General features: G+C 41.2%; 4 protein-coding genes across 9 annotated transcripts; 2 read left to right on the top strand and 2 right to left on the bottom strand.

Moving 5' to 3' along the window:
• Positions 1-626: 626 nt before the first annotated feature.
• Positions 627-4223, top strand: LOC116195220 (protein NETWORKED 4B-like). 3 transcript variants are annotated; one of them, XM_031524218.1, is made up of 4 exons: positions 627-815; positions 958-1102; positions 1560-1663; positions 1829-4223. In XM_031524218.1, the coding sequence occupies exons 3-4, from the start codon at positions 1570-1572 to the stop codon at positions 3409-3411; spliced, it is 1677 nt and encodes a 558-aa protein (XP_031380078.1). In that variant the 5' UTR covers positions 627-815; positions 958-1102; positions 1560-1569; the 3' UTR covers positions 3412-4223. The 3 variants fall into 3 exon arrangements, with proteins under 3 accessions (XP_031380078.1, XP_031380077.1, XP_031380076.1); XM_031524217.1 differs by having other exon boundaries at positions 958-1126; XM_031524216.1 differs by lacking the exon at positions 958-1102.
• Positions 4224-6007: 1784 nt separating this feature from the next.
• On the top strand, positions 6008-9327 carry LOC116195219 (protein ENHANCED DISEASE RESISTANCE 4-like). 4 transcript variants are annotated; one of them, XM_031524215.1, is made up of 4 exons: positions 6008-6201; positions 6345-6451; positions 7060-7237; positions 7328-9327. In XM_031524215.1, the coding sequence occupies exons 3-4, from the start codon at positions 7117-7119 to the stop codon at positions 9094-9096; spliced, it is 1890 nt and encodes a 629-aa protein (XP_031380075.1). In that variant the 5' UTR covers positions 6008-6201; positions 6345-6451; positions 7060-7116; the 3' UTR covers positions 9097-9327. The 4 variants fall into 4 exon arrangements, with proteins under 4 accessions (XP_031380075.1, XP_031380073.1, XP_031380074.1 ...); XM_031524213.1 differs by having other exon boundaries at positions 7018-7237; XM_031524214.1 differs by having other exon boundaries at positions 6298-6451.
• On the bottom strand, positions 9243-13208 carry LOC116195221 (uncharacterized aarF domain-containing protein kinase At5g05200, chloroplastic). The gene is made up of 11 exons (XM_031524219.1): positions 12959-13208; positions 12732-12849; positions 12338-12480; positions 11835-11948; positions 11538-11726; positions 11264-11419; positions 10642-10907; positions 10417-10514; positions 10059-10237; positions 9696-9812; positions 9243-9611 (listed from the first exon to the last, which is right to left on the bottom strand). Exons 1-11 carry the CDS (start codon positions 13019-13021, stop codon positions 9435-9437), a joined length of 1620 nt encoding a protein of 539 aa, XP_031380079.1. The 5' UTR covers positions 13022-13208; the 3' UTR covers positions 9243-9434.
• Positions 13209-13770: 562 nt separating this feature from the next.
• LOC116194608 (probable RNA-binding protein EIF1AD) lies at positions 13771-15344 on the bottom strand. Its single transcript, XM_031523457.1, has 4 exons — positions 15128-15344; positions 14727-14802; positions 14352-14478; positions 13771-14119 (listed from the first exon to the last, which is right to left on the bottom strand). Exons 1-4 carry the CDS (start codon positions 15239-15241, stop codon positions 13912-13914), a joined length of 525 nt encoding a protein of 174 aa, XP_031379317.1. The 5' UTR covers positions 15242-15344; the 3' UTR covers positions 13771-13911.
• Between the last annotated feature and the right edge of the window lie 776 nt (positions 15345-16120).

The following is a 16120-nucleotide window of genomic DNA, read 5'->3' as shown; positions in this document are numbered from 1 at the left end:
CATTCCCTCCCTCCATCCCCATGCTCATGATGAAATGAGGTGTTACGCAGAGATAATTGAAAGGTATTTTAGATAGTTATATATTTTGTAATCATTTACGTTTCGTGTAATTATTTAGGATATCGGGGTCATTCCATAGATATGACAAGTTAGGGGAAATATACTGAGGGTAGTCGGGTTAGGACGAGATATCAAAAGGTGATGAGTTTGAAATCACAATCTCCGTTCACATCCGGCCAGCCAAATGCAACATTATACTCTTTACCATTTTCCATATCATGCTTTTACTAATTGCACTTTTCACTAAATTCCCCTTTCCTTTTGTTCATTTCCAATTTCCTCTCATAGGGAACTTTTTTATTTTCATTTTGTCTATATTTATTTACAATGCATAAAATAAAGTAAAAAGTGGGAAAAAATTATAGAAAGAAATGATGAAGAAAGCGTCAAACCGCCCTATGGTTGTCTTGGATGGACATTTCCATTGACCTGCAGGTGAGAGATTTTGAATTTGAGACTTTTGGAGGGAAAGAAATGAGAAATCCGAAAAAGAGAGGGAAAGAGGTGCTAAATGACAAAAACCGACAACTAGCGAGGGGCATTTTGGGTGTGACGGCCGATAATTGAGCGGGGGGGAAAGGACAGAGAAAAGGGCGGGCAGAAGCATGGATTGTTAACCTAAAGCTCTGGCCTTTGCCGCTCACTCTCTTCCCATTGTCGTCTCCTCCTCGTCTCTCTGCTTCATCACTTTCTCCTCTTCCTCTCTCTACGCGCAATCATCGCTGCTGTCAGCTCCAGCGGTCAGATTCCGGACGGTGAGCGAACCCTTCAGAGAAAATCACTTGCTTTTTGGCCTTAGTTTCAGGGATCAATGGCAGCTTTCATGTCTCTCCTTTTGAGTTGCACCGCAAATCTTCGCTTGTTTCTTTCACGTTTCATCAGGATTTTGATTTACAGCTCCATTTTGCCGGTGTTGCGTTGGTTGTGCCATGTTTTCTTGATTGTTCGGGATCCATTGAGGCGGTGACTCCGAATCTGGTGGAAATGTTGGAAATTCAGTAGGACTAGGCGGAGGACGACAAGTTGGAATCTTATTAACACTGTAAAGTGCTTAATAGCTGCTCTGGTAATATATGTTTCATGTGATGGATTCTTAGAGTTGTTGTTGAATGATTAAGTCATCAAACGAAAGGTGAATTCTACTACACCATGAGATTTTGGGGTCATCATTTGGTCAATCCCACTCAAGGCGGATATTTTGTTCGATCATTATGTCAGGTATCGGAAAGATGAGTTAAATGTGTCGTCAGAATCGAGCTCCATAAAGCTCTAGAGGAGAAATGATAAGGAAACACTTGCATTAAAGTGATAAATCTTTGATGTTATTTTTTTGGTGAAATGATAGCTTGCGTGTGAGTAGGTGACGATGGTATATGTCCCGTATGTCCTACAGCCATTCAGAATTAGTGTCTTGTTGTTGCAGTTCAAGATACGTGTTCTTATGTGGATTGCTTGTTACTGATTTCTTCTTAACCTCTATTAAATTTGAAATTGTTCAGAGGTCTCAATATGGAGAGAACAGAGTCAATGAAGTCAAACTTGAAGTCACTTGACACCCACTTCGTTCCTAAGATTTCTGAATGGCTTGCTCAAAATCTTCAAGGTGGACATGCTTCTTCTAGACCCTCTTGCTTTTGTTTTGATTTACCAGTTTTCTCTTTTAAGTGATCATGTCATCCCCTTGTCGAGGAAAGGAAACTCTCGTTCAGACTTGAATTATGAATCCTGTTGTTCTAACTGTTAGCTGAATAAAATTTTCCGTCTGCAGATATGCAGCAAACTTCTAAGCAAATAATGAAGCTGATTGAAGAAGATGGGAATTCAGCTCAGGAAATCGATGGCTGTGACCTGAAAAAGCTTCAGCTGCTCACTCTTGTTCAAGAATTTAGCAGCATGTATCAATCTCTGGCTGATCAGTACAACCAGATTACAGGAGAATCTCAAGAAGCAGATACTCATCTGGAGCTCCACGGGGAGAGGCAAGAAGCTGGGGAGCCAGTCTCCCAGAAGAGCTCTTCGCATGCAACTCCTGAAGGAAAGGTCCAGCCTCACAATCTGGGACATCATCATGTTGGTACCGATCTGTCTTTCAGCTCTGGTGATGGAAGCTTTGAGGCTTCTTTGAAGGAAGGCATTGAATCATCATCATCATCATCATCATCATCCGATTCGGAATCAGAATATTTCAGTACTGCTATCAATGGCTATCTGGGCACAGTCAAGTTAATTAATGGCCTGGGACAGCAGCAAAAGAAAAATAAGCCTGTGATTGAACCCATAGACATGAACTTATCATCCGAAGAAGTGGATGCTGATGATAGTGCAAAGAGAAGTGAAAATGGAAGTTATGAGGAGCTTATTGGTAGAATAGTGCAGTACGAGGGAGAGCTTAAGGCTCTAAACCTAAAGCTCCAGCAATCTGAAGAACATATCTCACAGCTGAAGAGTGCACTTGACAAAAGTGAGGGTGCTGAACATGATCTGCAAATTCAACTTGAAGCAGCAAAGACTGAGATGGAAAAGAAAGATGCTGATTATGAAGAGGCAAAAGGCAAAGTTTTGCAACTTGAAAAGCAAATACTTGAATCAGAAGCCATAATTCTAGATTCTAATTACAAGACTGGGATATTGATGACAGAGCTCAAACAATCTCAGGAAAAGCTTGAGAGGTCAAATGAAGATTCAGTTGTCCTGATTACCAGGCTTGATTCAGAGAGACAGAAGATAGTGGAACTGCAAGAAAGAATCTCAATGTACCAAGAAGATGTGTCCGATCGAGAAAATGAGATTATGAGATTACAAAATGTCTGTATGGAGAAAGAACAGCTGATAATGCAATGGGAGTTGCGGTGCAAACAGTTGGAAGAAAGCTTAAGACAACATGAAGATGAGAAGATTGAAATGATGGAAGTTCACCATGCCCTAGTGCGAAATATGCAAGATCACATCAGTAACTCAAAGGTAGCAATCGAAGAGAGGGAGACTCGAATAGGCAGCCTCAATAAAGAATTTGACATGATGAAGCTGAGGCATGACACGGTAGTGGCGGAGAGAGATGGACTGAATGCTCGGATTCAAGCCTTTTTAGCAGAGTTCAGCAACAAAGACAATCACATTAATGAGCTCACTACCAGGATTGCAACTACAGAGGAAGTTGCAGGCAAGTTGAAGTTGAGGGTGCAGGAGTTGGAGGAAGAAGTGGAATGGCAGAAAATTCTGATTTTAGATGGGGCCGAGAAGAAGAGAGAAGCCATAAGGCAACTCTGCTTTTCATTGGAGCATTACCGGATGGGGTATCACGAGCTTCGTGAGGTTTTTCGGGGGCATAAGAGGGATGTTCTTGCCTTGTAGGCCTCGTCAAGTGCAGTATCGCGTACATCCTAGTAATGGCCTGGCGAGGTAATAAAGGCTCATCTCTGAATGTCTGCCTTCAGTCGTTGCTCATAATTGTTTGCTGAAGATTTGTCAGTTTCTTTATGTTTGGGGTCTCATTTAATAACTAGTTTTGTCTCAAGCAGCGTCTTTATTCGGGATATATGTGCTATAAAGTAAGGTTTTATTTTTGTTCATAACTTCTCTTCTTATGTGTTCTTTGAACTCCTAGACAAGTATCGCAAGTAAGGTTGAATTTTATGGTAAGGGTTCGATTATTAGCATTTGGGTAATTCTCTGTATTGGCAAACTGTATGGAGCCAAGAATGCCATGACCTTAAGCGGGCAAATCCCAGAACTTACAATGTTTTTGGGAGTTGATTTTGGAGGGAGATGGAGTGAGAGGAAGGGAGAGTAATTATGTAGGATCTGTTAACCTCCCAATATGGAGGAAATAAGGTGCTGAAAGATTTAAAAAAATAACAAAATGGCCATGAAACCTCTTACCTAGCTATTCTCTTTTTCATCCTTCTCTCAATGACGAGGAGCTCTTCCTTTGGATGGCGAATTTGGCAGCAACAATGTAGATCGTTGGCATCAATCATGTAGATCGCTGGCGTCAATCATCAAGTTCCCTCAAGGCTCTCTCTCTCTCCTCTTTCCCTCTCTGTTGTTCAATGATTCTACCAGAATTCTGCATCAACTATTGAGATGTTAGGTTGATTTATTTTAGATGCTAGGAGGTTCGGAACGGATGGAATAAGATAGGGCATGGGCAATCTTACTTGCGAGCTTGATTTGTTCTTTTTATATCACCTGTTCCTGAAGAAATGAATGTTTTTTGTGCATCATTCAGTTATATTTGTTGGCCGCATCATTTCCTGTTCTTCTGATAGTATTGCCACTGCCTTGTGCCCGAATCCACAATCCCTTTATTGGTCATCTTTCAAGTCAGCGAATGAACAATATTTGATGAATTCATGTTCATTTTTTTATTCATCGCAAATGGTTGCATCTTCTGATTACCATTTTGCAGCCAAAAGTAAAGAAGTAAATGGGTCCCAAGTTGTGGCACTTAATTTTTAATAGTAGCATGAAATCTTTCCCTCTGAGAAATTTTAGTGTTCTTGCTATATCAACATTGAGAATCTGCATTTTTATCACCCTAAAATAATAGTGAATTTCAGGTTCTCTTATCCCCCGAACCAGTCGGGCAAAGACTGCCGAATCTTTGATTGAATGGATAAATGGATTTAAACCAATGAATTATAGGTCATGCTTCAGTATTATTCCCAAGTACATTCTCCTCATTACTGGATTTATTAGAGTTTGTGCATATTGGCTTCTTTATGTCCAAATGTGTATATTTTTCTTTTTTCCCCTTTTACTTTCTTAATTACTTTACAATGCTGGAGGGATCCTCAAATTTTTGACCCTAATGGTCCCACATTTAGATGGAGCGAAATGCATAAAAGGGCGGTACCTCATCTCGTATGTATCATTGCGAACTGGTACTTTCTTCAAATGCGTATGTAGCAGCAGCTCTCTTGCGTGCCTCACTGCTTGATCGTTCCTCTGGAGATTTCACAGTAAGGATTATCTAAAAGGTTCATTAAAATCTTCGAAATGCTCGCAGAGGACTTATCTTGGCTGATTTCGGGGTTGAAATTCCATTCTAAGGAATTTTATCTCACTAATGAATTAAACCCGTGTCTTTCCATCAGAGGAAGTTTCAAATTTGGTCGAATTTTATCCAGAAATTGCCTTTTTTTTCCCTCTCTGTCAGGGACTGGAAGTTCTCTCTTTCCTGAGCCGCCCGTGGTAGCAGGATCCCGTAATTAGGCCGCTTGACATAGCTCTCTATGATATACTGCTGGAGATCCCATTACAGATCAAGAGTCTCAACTACAAAAGAGTTGAGTATCGAATCGAAATCTGTGATAGCTAGCAATGCATGTGTCTATGTGCGAAAATAGAGTTATGGAGTTATGATAAATTATCAATGTCATGGTTGTTTTTTTTTTCAATATATAGGTTCTTTTTTTTTTCTAGAAATTATCGATGTTATAGGGCTTGAGAAGGATCAATCAATTTCACTGCTCGATTAATCCTAGATGATACAATTTCATTATGAAAGGGGATTACGTATCATTTTACAGTATAGGAATATGGTTCTATATATATATATATATATATATATTAGGAAAATGATTGGGGCATTGCATATTTTATGGACCTCTGACTTGACCATCAGCAGGAACACATTAAAAAAAAAAAAAGCAGAGAGGCAGACAGCCGTTGACTTTGTTGGACGGATCTGACAAGAACTAAAGACGGCGGTTAATCAATCTGAGTGAAAAATTTTCACCGGTAACGGTATTCGTCGAATAGAATAACCGCACCCTCCAACTTCCCGCCACGAGTACCAGTCAAAGTCGACGGTCCGGCACCACGTCATCACGCGACAGCGCTCACTTTAATGCTTCCCCGCTTCTCGAGGGACACGGGATTGGGCCCCACTGAAAAGCCCCCCCCCCCCCCCCCCATAAGAACAGAGAGAGACTCGGATTTAATTTCCTTTTTGGGCCTTTATTCTTGTCTCTGTTCTGTTTCTTTCTCTGGTTTTCAATTTTTGAACTTTGAAGAGGAACAGAACAGAGGATTCAAAAGCAAAGAGGCTGCGGAAAACTACGAAGGAGAAGAAGAAGAAGACGAGACAAAGACGTAATCTATATTGGGAGTAAAAGGAGGGAAGTTTCCTGGTCGTTGGTGGGTCTTCTTCCTCTATCCTCTATGCTTAGTTTGCTTGCTTATATTATCTTTGCAGCTTCTGAGAAGAAAGTGAAAGCCATGTCTCTGCTGCAGCTTTGCTTGAATTTGAGCTGTTGTCCTGTCCCGGCTTTCTTTATCAGATATTCTTTCCCTGGGGGTCAAGTTCTCAGGCTCATGATGGAGCTCTGATTAGAGAAGGTCGGTCGTTTCTTGAGCTGCCCCGAAAGTACCGTTCTTCAGATCTGCGGTATGCTCTGCTGCTTCTTATTCCTTATTCTTGTAGGAAGCCCTTTAAGTACCTTATCATTCAAATTCTTGAGCTTGCTGTGAAGTGCCATTTGTGTGGTGGGTCGTTGTTCATTTCAATGGATCCGCGTTCAGTTACCTGTTGACTTTTTGTACACCTTGTGCGGTTTTGTCGGTTAGTTTTTACAATTGATGCTTCAATTTCATGATTCGGGTTCATTTCTGTCTGCCCCGAGTGCCCGAGAGATTCTCTTTCCGTATCTTTATAACTATCTTCAGTTTGAGCACCCAATGGACGAAAGCTTAGGATCTGTGTGGAGTATAAGCTTGAACTTGAAACCTCCTACTGTTCGATTTGAATGGAGTTAGCTCGAGGAACTTTTTTGTTCATAGTCTGTTGAGAGCCATAATTTGCATGAGTTGATTGCAATTATGCCTACTCGATGAAGACTTGTCTTCTAAGCTTTACTGTTTCATGTTAAAGTAATCTTTTTTTATTTTTTTCCCTGTTTGGGCGGTGGGGGGGCAGTAATAGTAAAATATCAGATGCTTATTTTTCGATTTTAGGTGCGAGAGATTCAACAAAACCAATCTGCTATGTTGCATTAGAAGTTCGAGTCCCAGTTTTCTCAGTTGAGGTACCCCAGATACGGCTGAAGGCAACAAATGACGAATGAAATGACTCCAAAAGTTCGACTCGTCAAGTGCCCGAAGTGCCGGAAGCTTCTCCCGGAGCCAGCAGGTGCTCCTATATACAGTTGCGGTGGATGTGGAGCAATTCTTCGAGGTAACTGATCTCAGAATCTCTCCTTCCAATTTGACACGCTGCATAAAATTCTCTTGGACAGTTCTCATTCTGTATTGCATTTGAAAACAGCAAAACCTAAAACTGGCGATGCTCAGATGAAAAGGCCGCACTATTATTCTTCTCCTGAGAATAAAGATTCAAGGGACTTAAATCGTGAAGTAGCTGCTCCTTCCCCATCTCCGGATCTTCAGAGTGAAGAAGACAAAGACTTGTCTAGCAGCATTCAGACAGTGTCTGTTGACTCTAATACAGAAGGACATGAAGAGTCCGACAGAATTTGTTCTTCGACTGAGCTTTCTACTCCCTTACAGGAACCAAAGTCCGATGAATCTGCTAAGGTTTGTTCTTCAACTGATCTTGCTCCTCATGATAACCAGGAACTGTTACCAAACCTGACACCAAGTAACAATGCAAATGTCGGTCATGAGAACTCAGAATGTGTAGTAGTTCAATCAGAAGGAGAAATGAAAAGTGATGGATCCGGCAAGGGCTTCGAAACTGTCAGTACAAGTATTCCAGTGGATAGCGAATCGGCTATCAAAGCTCATTCTAGTATCAATGGTGATCTAAAGATTTTGGAGAAACCCGCAAGTGGTGAATATCTCGACTCTCTCCCTACACGAAGCAAAACCATTGCAGGGGTTGTTCCAGATGATGAGATGGGGTACCAGGCTTACAGCATGCATGTTGTTGATTCGAAACATGTTTATGATGAAGCAAGTACTGCAGTTTCAAAAGACAGCCTTAGCAAGGAGTGGTCCATTCAGCAGAAACCACCCATAAGTCGTGATCCCATGAAAATTTGTAGGACGACAAGTTCCAAGTCAATTCCATTGGCTTCATGTATGGATAAGTTAACTAGTGAAGGGCTTGGCACAGTGAGAAGAGGCCATCCTACTAGATATAGGACCCAATCGGATGGTGTTGAGCTACCACTTCACGAGTGGGGCCACCAAGTCAGCTCTGCCGGTGGTGAAGGACCCGCGAGTCAATTGATCAGAAACCCCCTGTACAGCTCGACCTCTTACCCAGGAGAGAGGTCCGAAAATTTCCTTCCACAGGACAAGGAGGAGCTCCTGAGGATAGTGACTGAACTCGAGAACCAACTGAAGGGAATGCACAACGCAGAAGAGGAGAAGTCCATCGGCTCCAACTTCTATAACTACCAGAGATTCAGCCACCAGTTTGATCATCCCTATCTCCATCACAATTTTCACGATCCATACGAGCCCACCAGCTCTTATTTGTCAAGCCCACAGCCACATGTTTACACTACAACCCACTCGTGGGATTGTGAGACCAAGTCCGACGATCAAATGTATGGGTTCCTTGGATTGAAGAACTTGAGAGAGAAGACTCATCTTCCAAGGAGGCACTTTCGGCCGATTGCTGGTGCGTCCCCACTGATAACCTGTTACAGCTGCTTCGAACTTCTTCAACTTCCTGAAGATTTTCTCGTTTCCAGAAGAAAACGGTGCCACTGGCTGAGATGCGGTGCTTGTTCTGTAGTTCTGAAGTTTTCTCTCCAGAATGGGATCCATATAGCTCCATACCCACCAGAACTAGACAATCATGACGACTCCAACAGAAAGAACCAAGAAGAAATGCGTCCTTCTGATGGTTGTGGAGTTACAATCAGTAAAAGCTGCTCTTCAGAAGGTGAGCCTACTTTATTAGCACCGACTCTTCCCTTGCAAGACAAGGCAGATGATGACCCGAGGGATTATGTTTCCTCTGAGGACTTAAAGGCGGGAAGCAAGGAGGCTTCCCGTAAAAATCGCTCATCCGCACTTCATCAGCTCATGGGCTACTCTTCAGTTACCCAAATGCTAAGTTGAAGGTATACATCTATGTTTATCCCATGATATTAGGATTTTTGAGATTTTCCCAGCTCTTATTCTTTTGTATTTCTCAAAAGCATGGATGTAAGCTTTACATTTTTTCGAGTCTTAGACTAATTGAGCTTTTCACGAGTGTCTGCATATATTATGTAATTGAGAGCATTGTTCGTATTACTTTACGATCTCCTATTTCTTTTGTCCCAAGCAAAAAAAATTTCCTTTTCTCTACATGTACAGCATGTACTGTATTCGGATCCAAGAGACCCATAAAGAGAAAAATGAAGCTTCTACATTCCTCGCATTTACTCATTACATTCTGTTTTCGAAGCACTTTATCAGTTGATACTATTGCTGTAGTTACTACGGTTCGAGACGATAGTTATCCGCTGGTCCTGAAGCATGTTCAGATTTGGTGCCAGCAAACGGGTGTACCGGTCGAAGTAGAGAAGCTGCTTCATGAGGAGTGCAAACTCCCTCGGGAACCTTAGTCCATAAGATTCACTGACCCGAACCTGCAGAATATAAAACAAACCTTATAAGAGAGAGGTGTTCCTATGTGAGATGTATAAGTGGGAACAGGAAGGGTAGATAGTCACCACGTCCAAGAAAAGAGCATTCATCTGCCTTTCATCAACGAGAAGATTTGCAGAGACTGCAGTCGCATTTGTGCTGGTCCCTCTAGCGGTTGCAACGACAATTTCCGTATCCAAATCCTACAGGCGGAGATGGGTATATGATGGCGAGGGTACATTGCAAAATGTATAATAAGATTGACGGCATTTTTGCAATTTAGAGTTTTCCGTCCATCTGATGCAACGGAGAGTTTGATGCCTGGGGTTTGAAGTTCACGACAAAATTTTGTCCGCAAACTATATTAGTTGTTTCCATATGGTCCATGAAGTTGCATCGAGGATATCCCATGCTAAAAATATTGAAGACAATCAAGAGGATTATCTTGCCTGAATTGACGAGAAAATCTTCTCAAGGTCTTTGGCAAAGGCCCGTGTATCAACATCCTTGTTCGTGGCACCCATTTCAATCAAAGCAGACGCCATGGACTCGTATTCTTGAGTGGCAATTGACGTCAGGAACACTTCCATGGCTGCCCATGTTCTCGGAGATATGCGTCCAACAATCCCTGCAAATATCAAATTGATTTTGACAGAGGGAAACTTAAATCTTAGCAATCAGAGTCTTGCAGTCCATCAAAGACAATCTGCAATTATAATATACCATAATTTGAGAGATAATATATTTTCCACGATTAGCAAGTGCATATCTCCACACACACACACACACATATATACACATGCATACCAAAATCAAGAAACCCAATTCGACCATCACGTAACAACCACAGATTGCCAGCGTGTACATCAGCATGGAAAGTCTCACAGGCAAGTAAACTCCCAAACCTACAGAAGAAAAGATGAAAGCAAAAATTAGAAAACAAACTCCCCACATGACTTCTGATTTATTAGCAACATGTATAAGGACTGAAGGGAAAGCGTGAGATGAGAACAGCAGATAATAGTTTTCTACCAAACGTTAAGGGCAGTGATGAGACTGGTTTCTGGACTAGGCACAAGCGAACTAATGGAGTCAAGGTCAGTAAGAGGAACTCCATACAGCCTTTCCATAGTCAAAACTCGCTTAGTACTGCAATACTGGTAGACCCTTGGGGCAGTGGCTTGTCTAGTCAGTCCCATCTCTTCCAAGTATCTCCTGAAGGACTCGATATTCGCAGCCTCCTTGTAGAAGTCCACTTCTTCCAGCATTGATTCTCGTATATCTTTCACAATACCCACCTATTGATTGCAAGACACTATCACAAAGACATATAAAACAATCTGATTCGCATAGAATACTATGCAAGTGAATTGATTTTTAACTGGCCAGTTCTCTCAAAGATTCATTTTTACTTGCATTTAGTAAATGCATAATTTTGATTTCCTTTTCTACAATGATTCCAAAACCTCTTGGTGGTCCAACTATAGCCTGGTTGAACTCATGAGGAAACAATAACTTAACTAGTCCAATGCCAGATCTTGTTTTGAAACCTATGATGCTCCAAAACAAAAAATTACATCAAGATGTTTTGAAGTTTTGACAGTTGAAAGTACCAACTGAGAAATTAAAAAGAAAAATTACTGTAATATTGTACCAGTGATGTTCGAGTCAGCTCGGGATTCAAGAACTCCAAGATACGTGACACAATGTACACAAAGTTCATATCAGCAACTAGAATGTCCTCTATTCCAGGTTTCAAGACCTTTATAACTACATCTTCTTGGGAGCCCCTAAGCCTTGCACTGTGAACCTGTACATGGCATAAATATCGTAAATTGCATGGACCATGAGGAGACAATATAAGGAAAATAGAAATCTTTTACAATGGCAAAGATGCAGATTCCAACTGGAAGATGTATGGGAAGAACCTGAGCTATGGAGGCTGAGGCAAGGGGAGTCGGGTCGACATATTCAAAAACTGTATCAATTGGCCTCCCCAATTCTTCACGCAAAATCGCTTGGATCTCTTGAAAAGGAATTGCCGGGGCTTTATCGAAGCATTTCTGAAATTCCTCTACATACTCTTTTGGGAAAAGCGTGGGCGCTGATGCTATGAACTAGGAACCAGAGACGGCAAATAAGATTAAGAGATTAGTATCTTGCCAGTAGAAGAAGATAAGAAACAAAAGAACTTTTCGAGTTGAACTACAGGGGAGAAGGCTAACCTGCCCCAATTTAATATAAGTTGCTCCCATGCGTTCAAACAGTTTTCTTAGATAAACTGGGGAAAGCAATCCAAGCTGTAGCTGGGTCGGTAAACTAGCAGACGAGTTTGTCGACTACAAGAAGCAACTCCAACATTCAGAGCCACGGACAAATAAATCACTGAGGCTAATAATATAAGCACAAACTCAGCGTCATTATGGCAGATGTTATCGGCTCAATTATGACTTTAAACAACTGGATTGATTGTGAGTAAACGGATCAAAAAATCTTTCACTGAATGCAAAATTAGAACTTCAACTTCTTTTTTTCTCACAATTCTACTCTGCAAAGTTAAAGAGAATTCTCAGATAGGGATACTGCAGAAATTAAAGTTCTCGCTTCCGTTCATTCAATTGCTGGCACTCAATGATAATCTCGGGTTCTGAACAATAAATGCGAAAAGACTCAATATTTAAAAGTCGCAAAGAGCAGGAGAAATAATATGATATAAATAACTCATTACCCTTGATACATCAGATAGCCACTCCCCACCAACCCCAATAACAGCTTGAACACCTTGAGCTAGCCTTATGGCTCCTCGAGGACCTGTGTTTATTGATGTCTGGACAATGTCTTCCACCAATTTGGGCAGATTCTGAATGCTGTCTGCGAGAGTGGGCAAAAGAAAGGAACTCCGATTATAAAGCTTATACAGCTCTAATGCTCGATAATAAACAAACAGGAAAACAAGTCTAAACCCCCTTGAAGGCAAGAAACAGAAATGTCCTTTTTTTGCATAACTCCTCTCTTCCAATATACATGGTGACAAGACGAAAAGAACAGAACAGCACACACTACAAATTGGCAATCGAAGAAATTAAAGAACAGTGACTGACCATGGTATCAGTATGTATTACCTTGGAAGCGAGAAGAGGAGAAGCGCTCCTGAGCTTGCGAGTACTGGGCAAAGAGAGTGAGACCCTTTGACCGATAATTCAGCTTCTTGGACCGAAGAGACCAAGTTGAGGCTGAAGACTGCGGAAAGAAATGAACCCACCAATGAACAAATTTCCAGTTTCAGAATAAAGTCAAATCCCGTAACACAGTCAAACAGCAAGAATCAAATTCCAGAATCCAATCTGACCTGAGAATGATGAAGAAGAGGCAATCGACCGCAGGAGGCGACTCTGATCGCCGAAACAGCCATTTCTCTTGAACTTGCCAACAGGGTCGTTCGTCTCGATTCGTTAATCAGAGAAGCGACCCGCCAAAAATCGTAGCTTTCGAGCGTTTGTGTTCTTCGGTTCCTCTGTTTTTGTAAATTGTATTGGCTCTTCTCCCTCGTACGGTGGAATAGGTCCGCCAAGAAAAAATGGCGAAACGACACAGTTTTTGGCGCGCCCCACGGTCCCCCCCCCCCCCCCCCCCCCCCCCCCCCCGGTTTTCTATTTGCCAACGTTGGAACAGGAAAATATCGGAGATGGCTAGCCAGTTGGAGGTGGCCACGTGGCGCCACGGCTGCCAAGCTCTGCGTTGGTTGATGCTTGCCACGCCGGCCTAAACTCCACTGCTCATTTTTTATGTTGCGTTTGGTTTTATAGTAGGATCAGATTTTAATTTTAAAAAAGAGTGATATAAATGAAATCCACTCTTTGATTTTATATGAGTTATATTATTTTGTTATGAAAAAAATGATATAAATAGAGTCCTCTCTTTGACTTTGCATGAATTATTTTATTTTGTAGTGGGTAAAATTAAAGTTAGAATTGTAATTTTAAAATAATACTCATAAACCAAACAAAACTTTAAACACGCTGAAAGTTACCCATCAAGAAGCTAAAATGTACCGATGGAATAGCCAATAAAGTCGGTTTCAAATTGTCGCCTTCGAGTTCACCCGAAAGGTTCAGATTTGGGTCCTTTTTTGGCACTTTGGAAAGGGAAGACATCTCGTGATTATGAAATGCAAATTGGCATCATTAATTATGATCTAAATTCACAGTTTTACATGTTGTCAACTTTGATGCTCAAATGATCCTCAAACGTGCAATAAGGAATTTCTTGTTATTCATGTAATCTAAACTCTTTGAAAAATATTCAAGAATCAGTATCGGAATCAGAATCCGATTCAGTATCCCCATGCAATTCAAACGGTCTGATCCTATTCGTATTTGCTTCCAAAAGGGGAAGGCCGTCATCTTCACTGCAGTCCGAGTCGTTCTCTTCTTCTTCTACTCCTAGCGAGGTCTGTCCTTGTGGACTCTTATTGGGCTCATCCGACATCGGGGACTTGAAAGCTTCAGGCCTGCATTGCATTTTCCCGAGCAAAGAATAAGATAGCGTTCCTCAAAGCCCTCACACCAAGTACAGCAAGTGACTAACTCCACCCAATAAAATCAAGAAACTAATGCAGCTCAATACATATTTTAGTTCAGTACATTCTCACATAGAAAATCAAGCTCACATTCAACCTTTCTGTAGTATAAGATCATAAGCACTGTCCCAACAGTAGGGTAACCGGAGAGGAAAGAGCATACCACTGAGGAGACTTCTGAAGTACTCGGACTTGATCATAGGAGAGGACTCGAGAAACAATACAAGCCACCTTGCTGCCTGACTCGAGTGCCTTATCCTTTCCGCTGTCATCAACGATAATGAAGTTCCCTACAACACCACAGAAGGGAATCGATATTATATATGCTATCCATATATGTTTGATACGGCAGAAGACAAATATGTACTTTATGTTGTTGAAGTCGAAGACCATTTGGAAAACAGAAACTTCAAGATATGTTTTTTCTCCCAGTACGAGGAAGGAGCAAACAGGCTGCACATTGTATTTCCACTACTATTCATGGTTATAAGCGAGCGAGAACTTCCGCAATCATCAACTGGAACCCTCGGAAGAATACCTCGCTTTATCCACATAGTCTTCTGAAACTTAGCCGGAAACAACGCCAGCGAATTCAGGCCTTTTGCATCTGTCACCTGAAAATAGAGATAATGGAGAGGAAATAACATAAGCAAGTGAATCATTATCTGTGAGACAAGCAAACTTTTCTTGAGAGTTTTCCATTCCCTTCCCATTCTCCAATTATAATCGGGAAAACTGATTTCCAGTAAGCTTAAGGCAAAAATCTTTTACTCAACATGATACCAGGAACTCCGAACTACCGGCCGAAGCAACAACCAATCTCAACCTATGGCAGAAAGAGATAAAGGAGATGTTTTTTATACACAAGATTGCAGGAAAGTTCATGGATTCATGGGGACCGTGCATGTGTTTTTATCAGATTAAGTGACTGAATCGGACCTCAATAAGATTGGAACCACGGAGAGAGACGACTTGAACAATGCTTTCCCCATCTTGAAGGGTTACATCTTGCTCCTTCGTTGCTCTCTGCAGATTCTTCCTCCCCGCTTTCATGGAGTCCCTAATTTTGCGTTCATCAATCGAGCTAGGGTTTCGTCTCCGTACCCAATTTTGGCGGCTGAGAATGAGGTTCGTTGGCTATGACTACCGCCAGCGCTAAACAATAAATATTACGGAAAATGATCAATAGATTGCAAACTTTACACTTTTTTTTTTTTCGAGTTGTATAACAAATTATACTTTTTATTCATAAAATACGCAAACTTTCATTATGTTATGCAATTTATCATCCATCTATGATTTTATTGAAGAATCTGACGTGGAGATAAGGTGGCTAATAGAATGCTGAGATGTCCGTCTATTTTGCACGAGTTGGAATTTCTATAGGGCCTATTCAACGAAATCCTAATTGGTATACATTGCCCTCATGTTATTGCTTGCACATATAGTAAAGGAAAAGATGCTGAAGACTGTGTGATTAACAAGCTGACGATGTCAGTGTATCGTTTGGCGTATGATGAAATGATTCATCCAATAGATAAGTGGCCAAAGAATGTGTCAAAGAGTTCAACTAGAAGTGGTCATACATCCCCTACCAAGTAAGAAACAATCAGGTAGGCCAAAGAATACCAGGATGAAGAATAGGAGTGAGACAGCTAGTAATCATAATAGACTTTTCAAGAGGGGGGTTCGTATGAGGTGCTCCATTTGCAAAGAATATGACCATAACAAGAAGACATGCAAAGATAATAACAAGGTCAGGAATGGGCATGAATATATACTGAAGACAATGACATGCGTTTTTGGTGAATTTTATGAAGACAGTAACAAGGTACTTTAGTGCATCTTATGGAGAGTATACTTCTTTACAAGTTATATTCTATCTCAATAAAAACTCGGAAATAAAGAGCAATTGAACTTTTCAATCATAAT

This window comes from Punica granatum, chromosome 2 (assembly GCF_007655135.1).
Source record: "Punica granatum isolate Tunisia-2019 chromosome 2, ASM765513v2, whole genome shotgun sequence".
Lineage (NCBI taxonomy): Eukaryota > Viridiplantae > Streptophyta > Magnoliopsida > Myrtales > Lythraceae > Punica > Punica granatum.
Note: the sequence above shows the minus strand (reverse complement) of the source record. Positions and strands in the feature narration are given on the sequence as shown.

Bases quoted from the DNA above. Each gene is read 5' to 3' on its own strand.
- LOC116195220 (XM_031524216.1), top strand. From the start codon at position 1,570: ATGGAGAGAACAGAGTCAATGAAGTCAAACTTGAAGTCACTTGACACC. The intron at 1,664-1,828 runs GTGGACATGCTT...TTCCGTCTGCAG, and splicing joins GCTTGCTCAAAATCTTCAAG to ATATGCAGCAAACTTCTAAG.
- LOC116195219 (XM_031524215.1), top strand. From the start codon at position 7,117: ATGACGAATGAAATGACTCCAAAAGTTCGACTCGTCAAGTGCCCGAAG. The intron at 7,238-7,327 runs GTAACTGATCTC...ATTTGAAAACAG, and splicing joins ATGTGGAGCAATTCTTCGAG to CAAAACCTAAAACTGGCGAT.
- LOC116195221 (XM_031524219.1), bottom strand. From the start codon at position 13,021: ATGGCTGTTTCGGCGATCAGAGTCGCCTCCTGCGGTCGATTGCCTCTT. The intron at 10,515-10,641 runs GTAGAAAACTAT...TTTCTTCTGTAG, and splicing joins ATCACTGCCCTTAACGTTTG to GTTTGGGAGTTTACTTGCCT. The intron at 9,612-9,695 runs GTGACTATCTAC...TATATTCTGCAG, and splicing joins ATGCTCTTTTCTTGGACGTG to GTTCGGGTCAGTGAATCTTA.
- LOC116194608 (XM_031523457.1), bottom strand. From the start codon at position 15,241: ATGAAAGCGGGGAGGAAGAATCTGCAGAGAGCAACGAAGGAGCAAGAT. The intron at 14,803-15,127 runs GTCCGATTCAGT...CTCTATTTTCAG, and splicing joins GTGGTTCCAATCTTATTGAG to GTGACAGATGCAAAAGGCCT. The intron at 14,479-14,726 runs GTATTCTTCCGA...GTGGTGTTGTAG, and splicing joins GACTATGTGGATAAAGCGAG to GGAACTTCATTATCGTTGAT.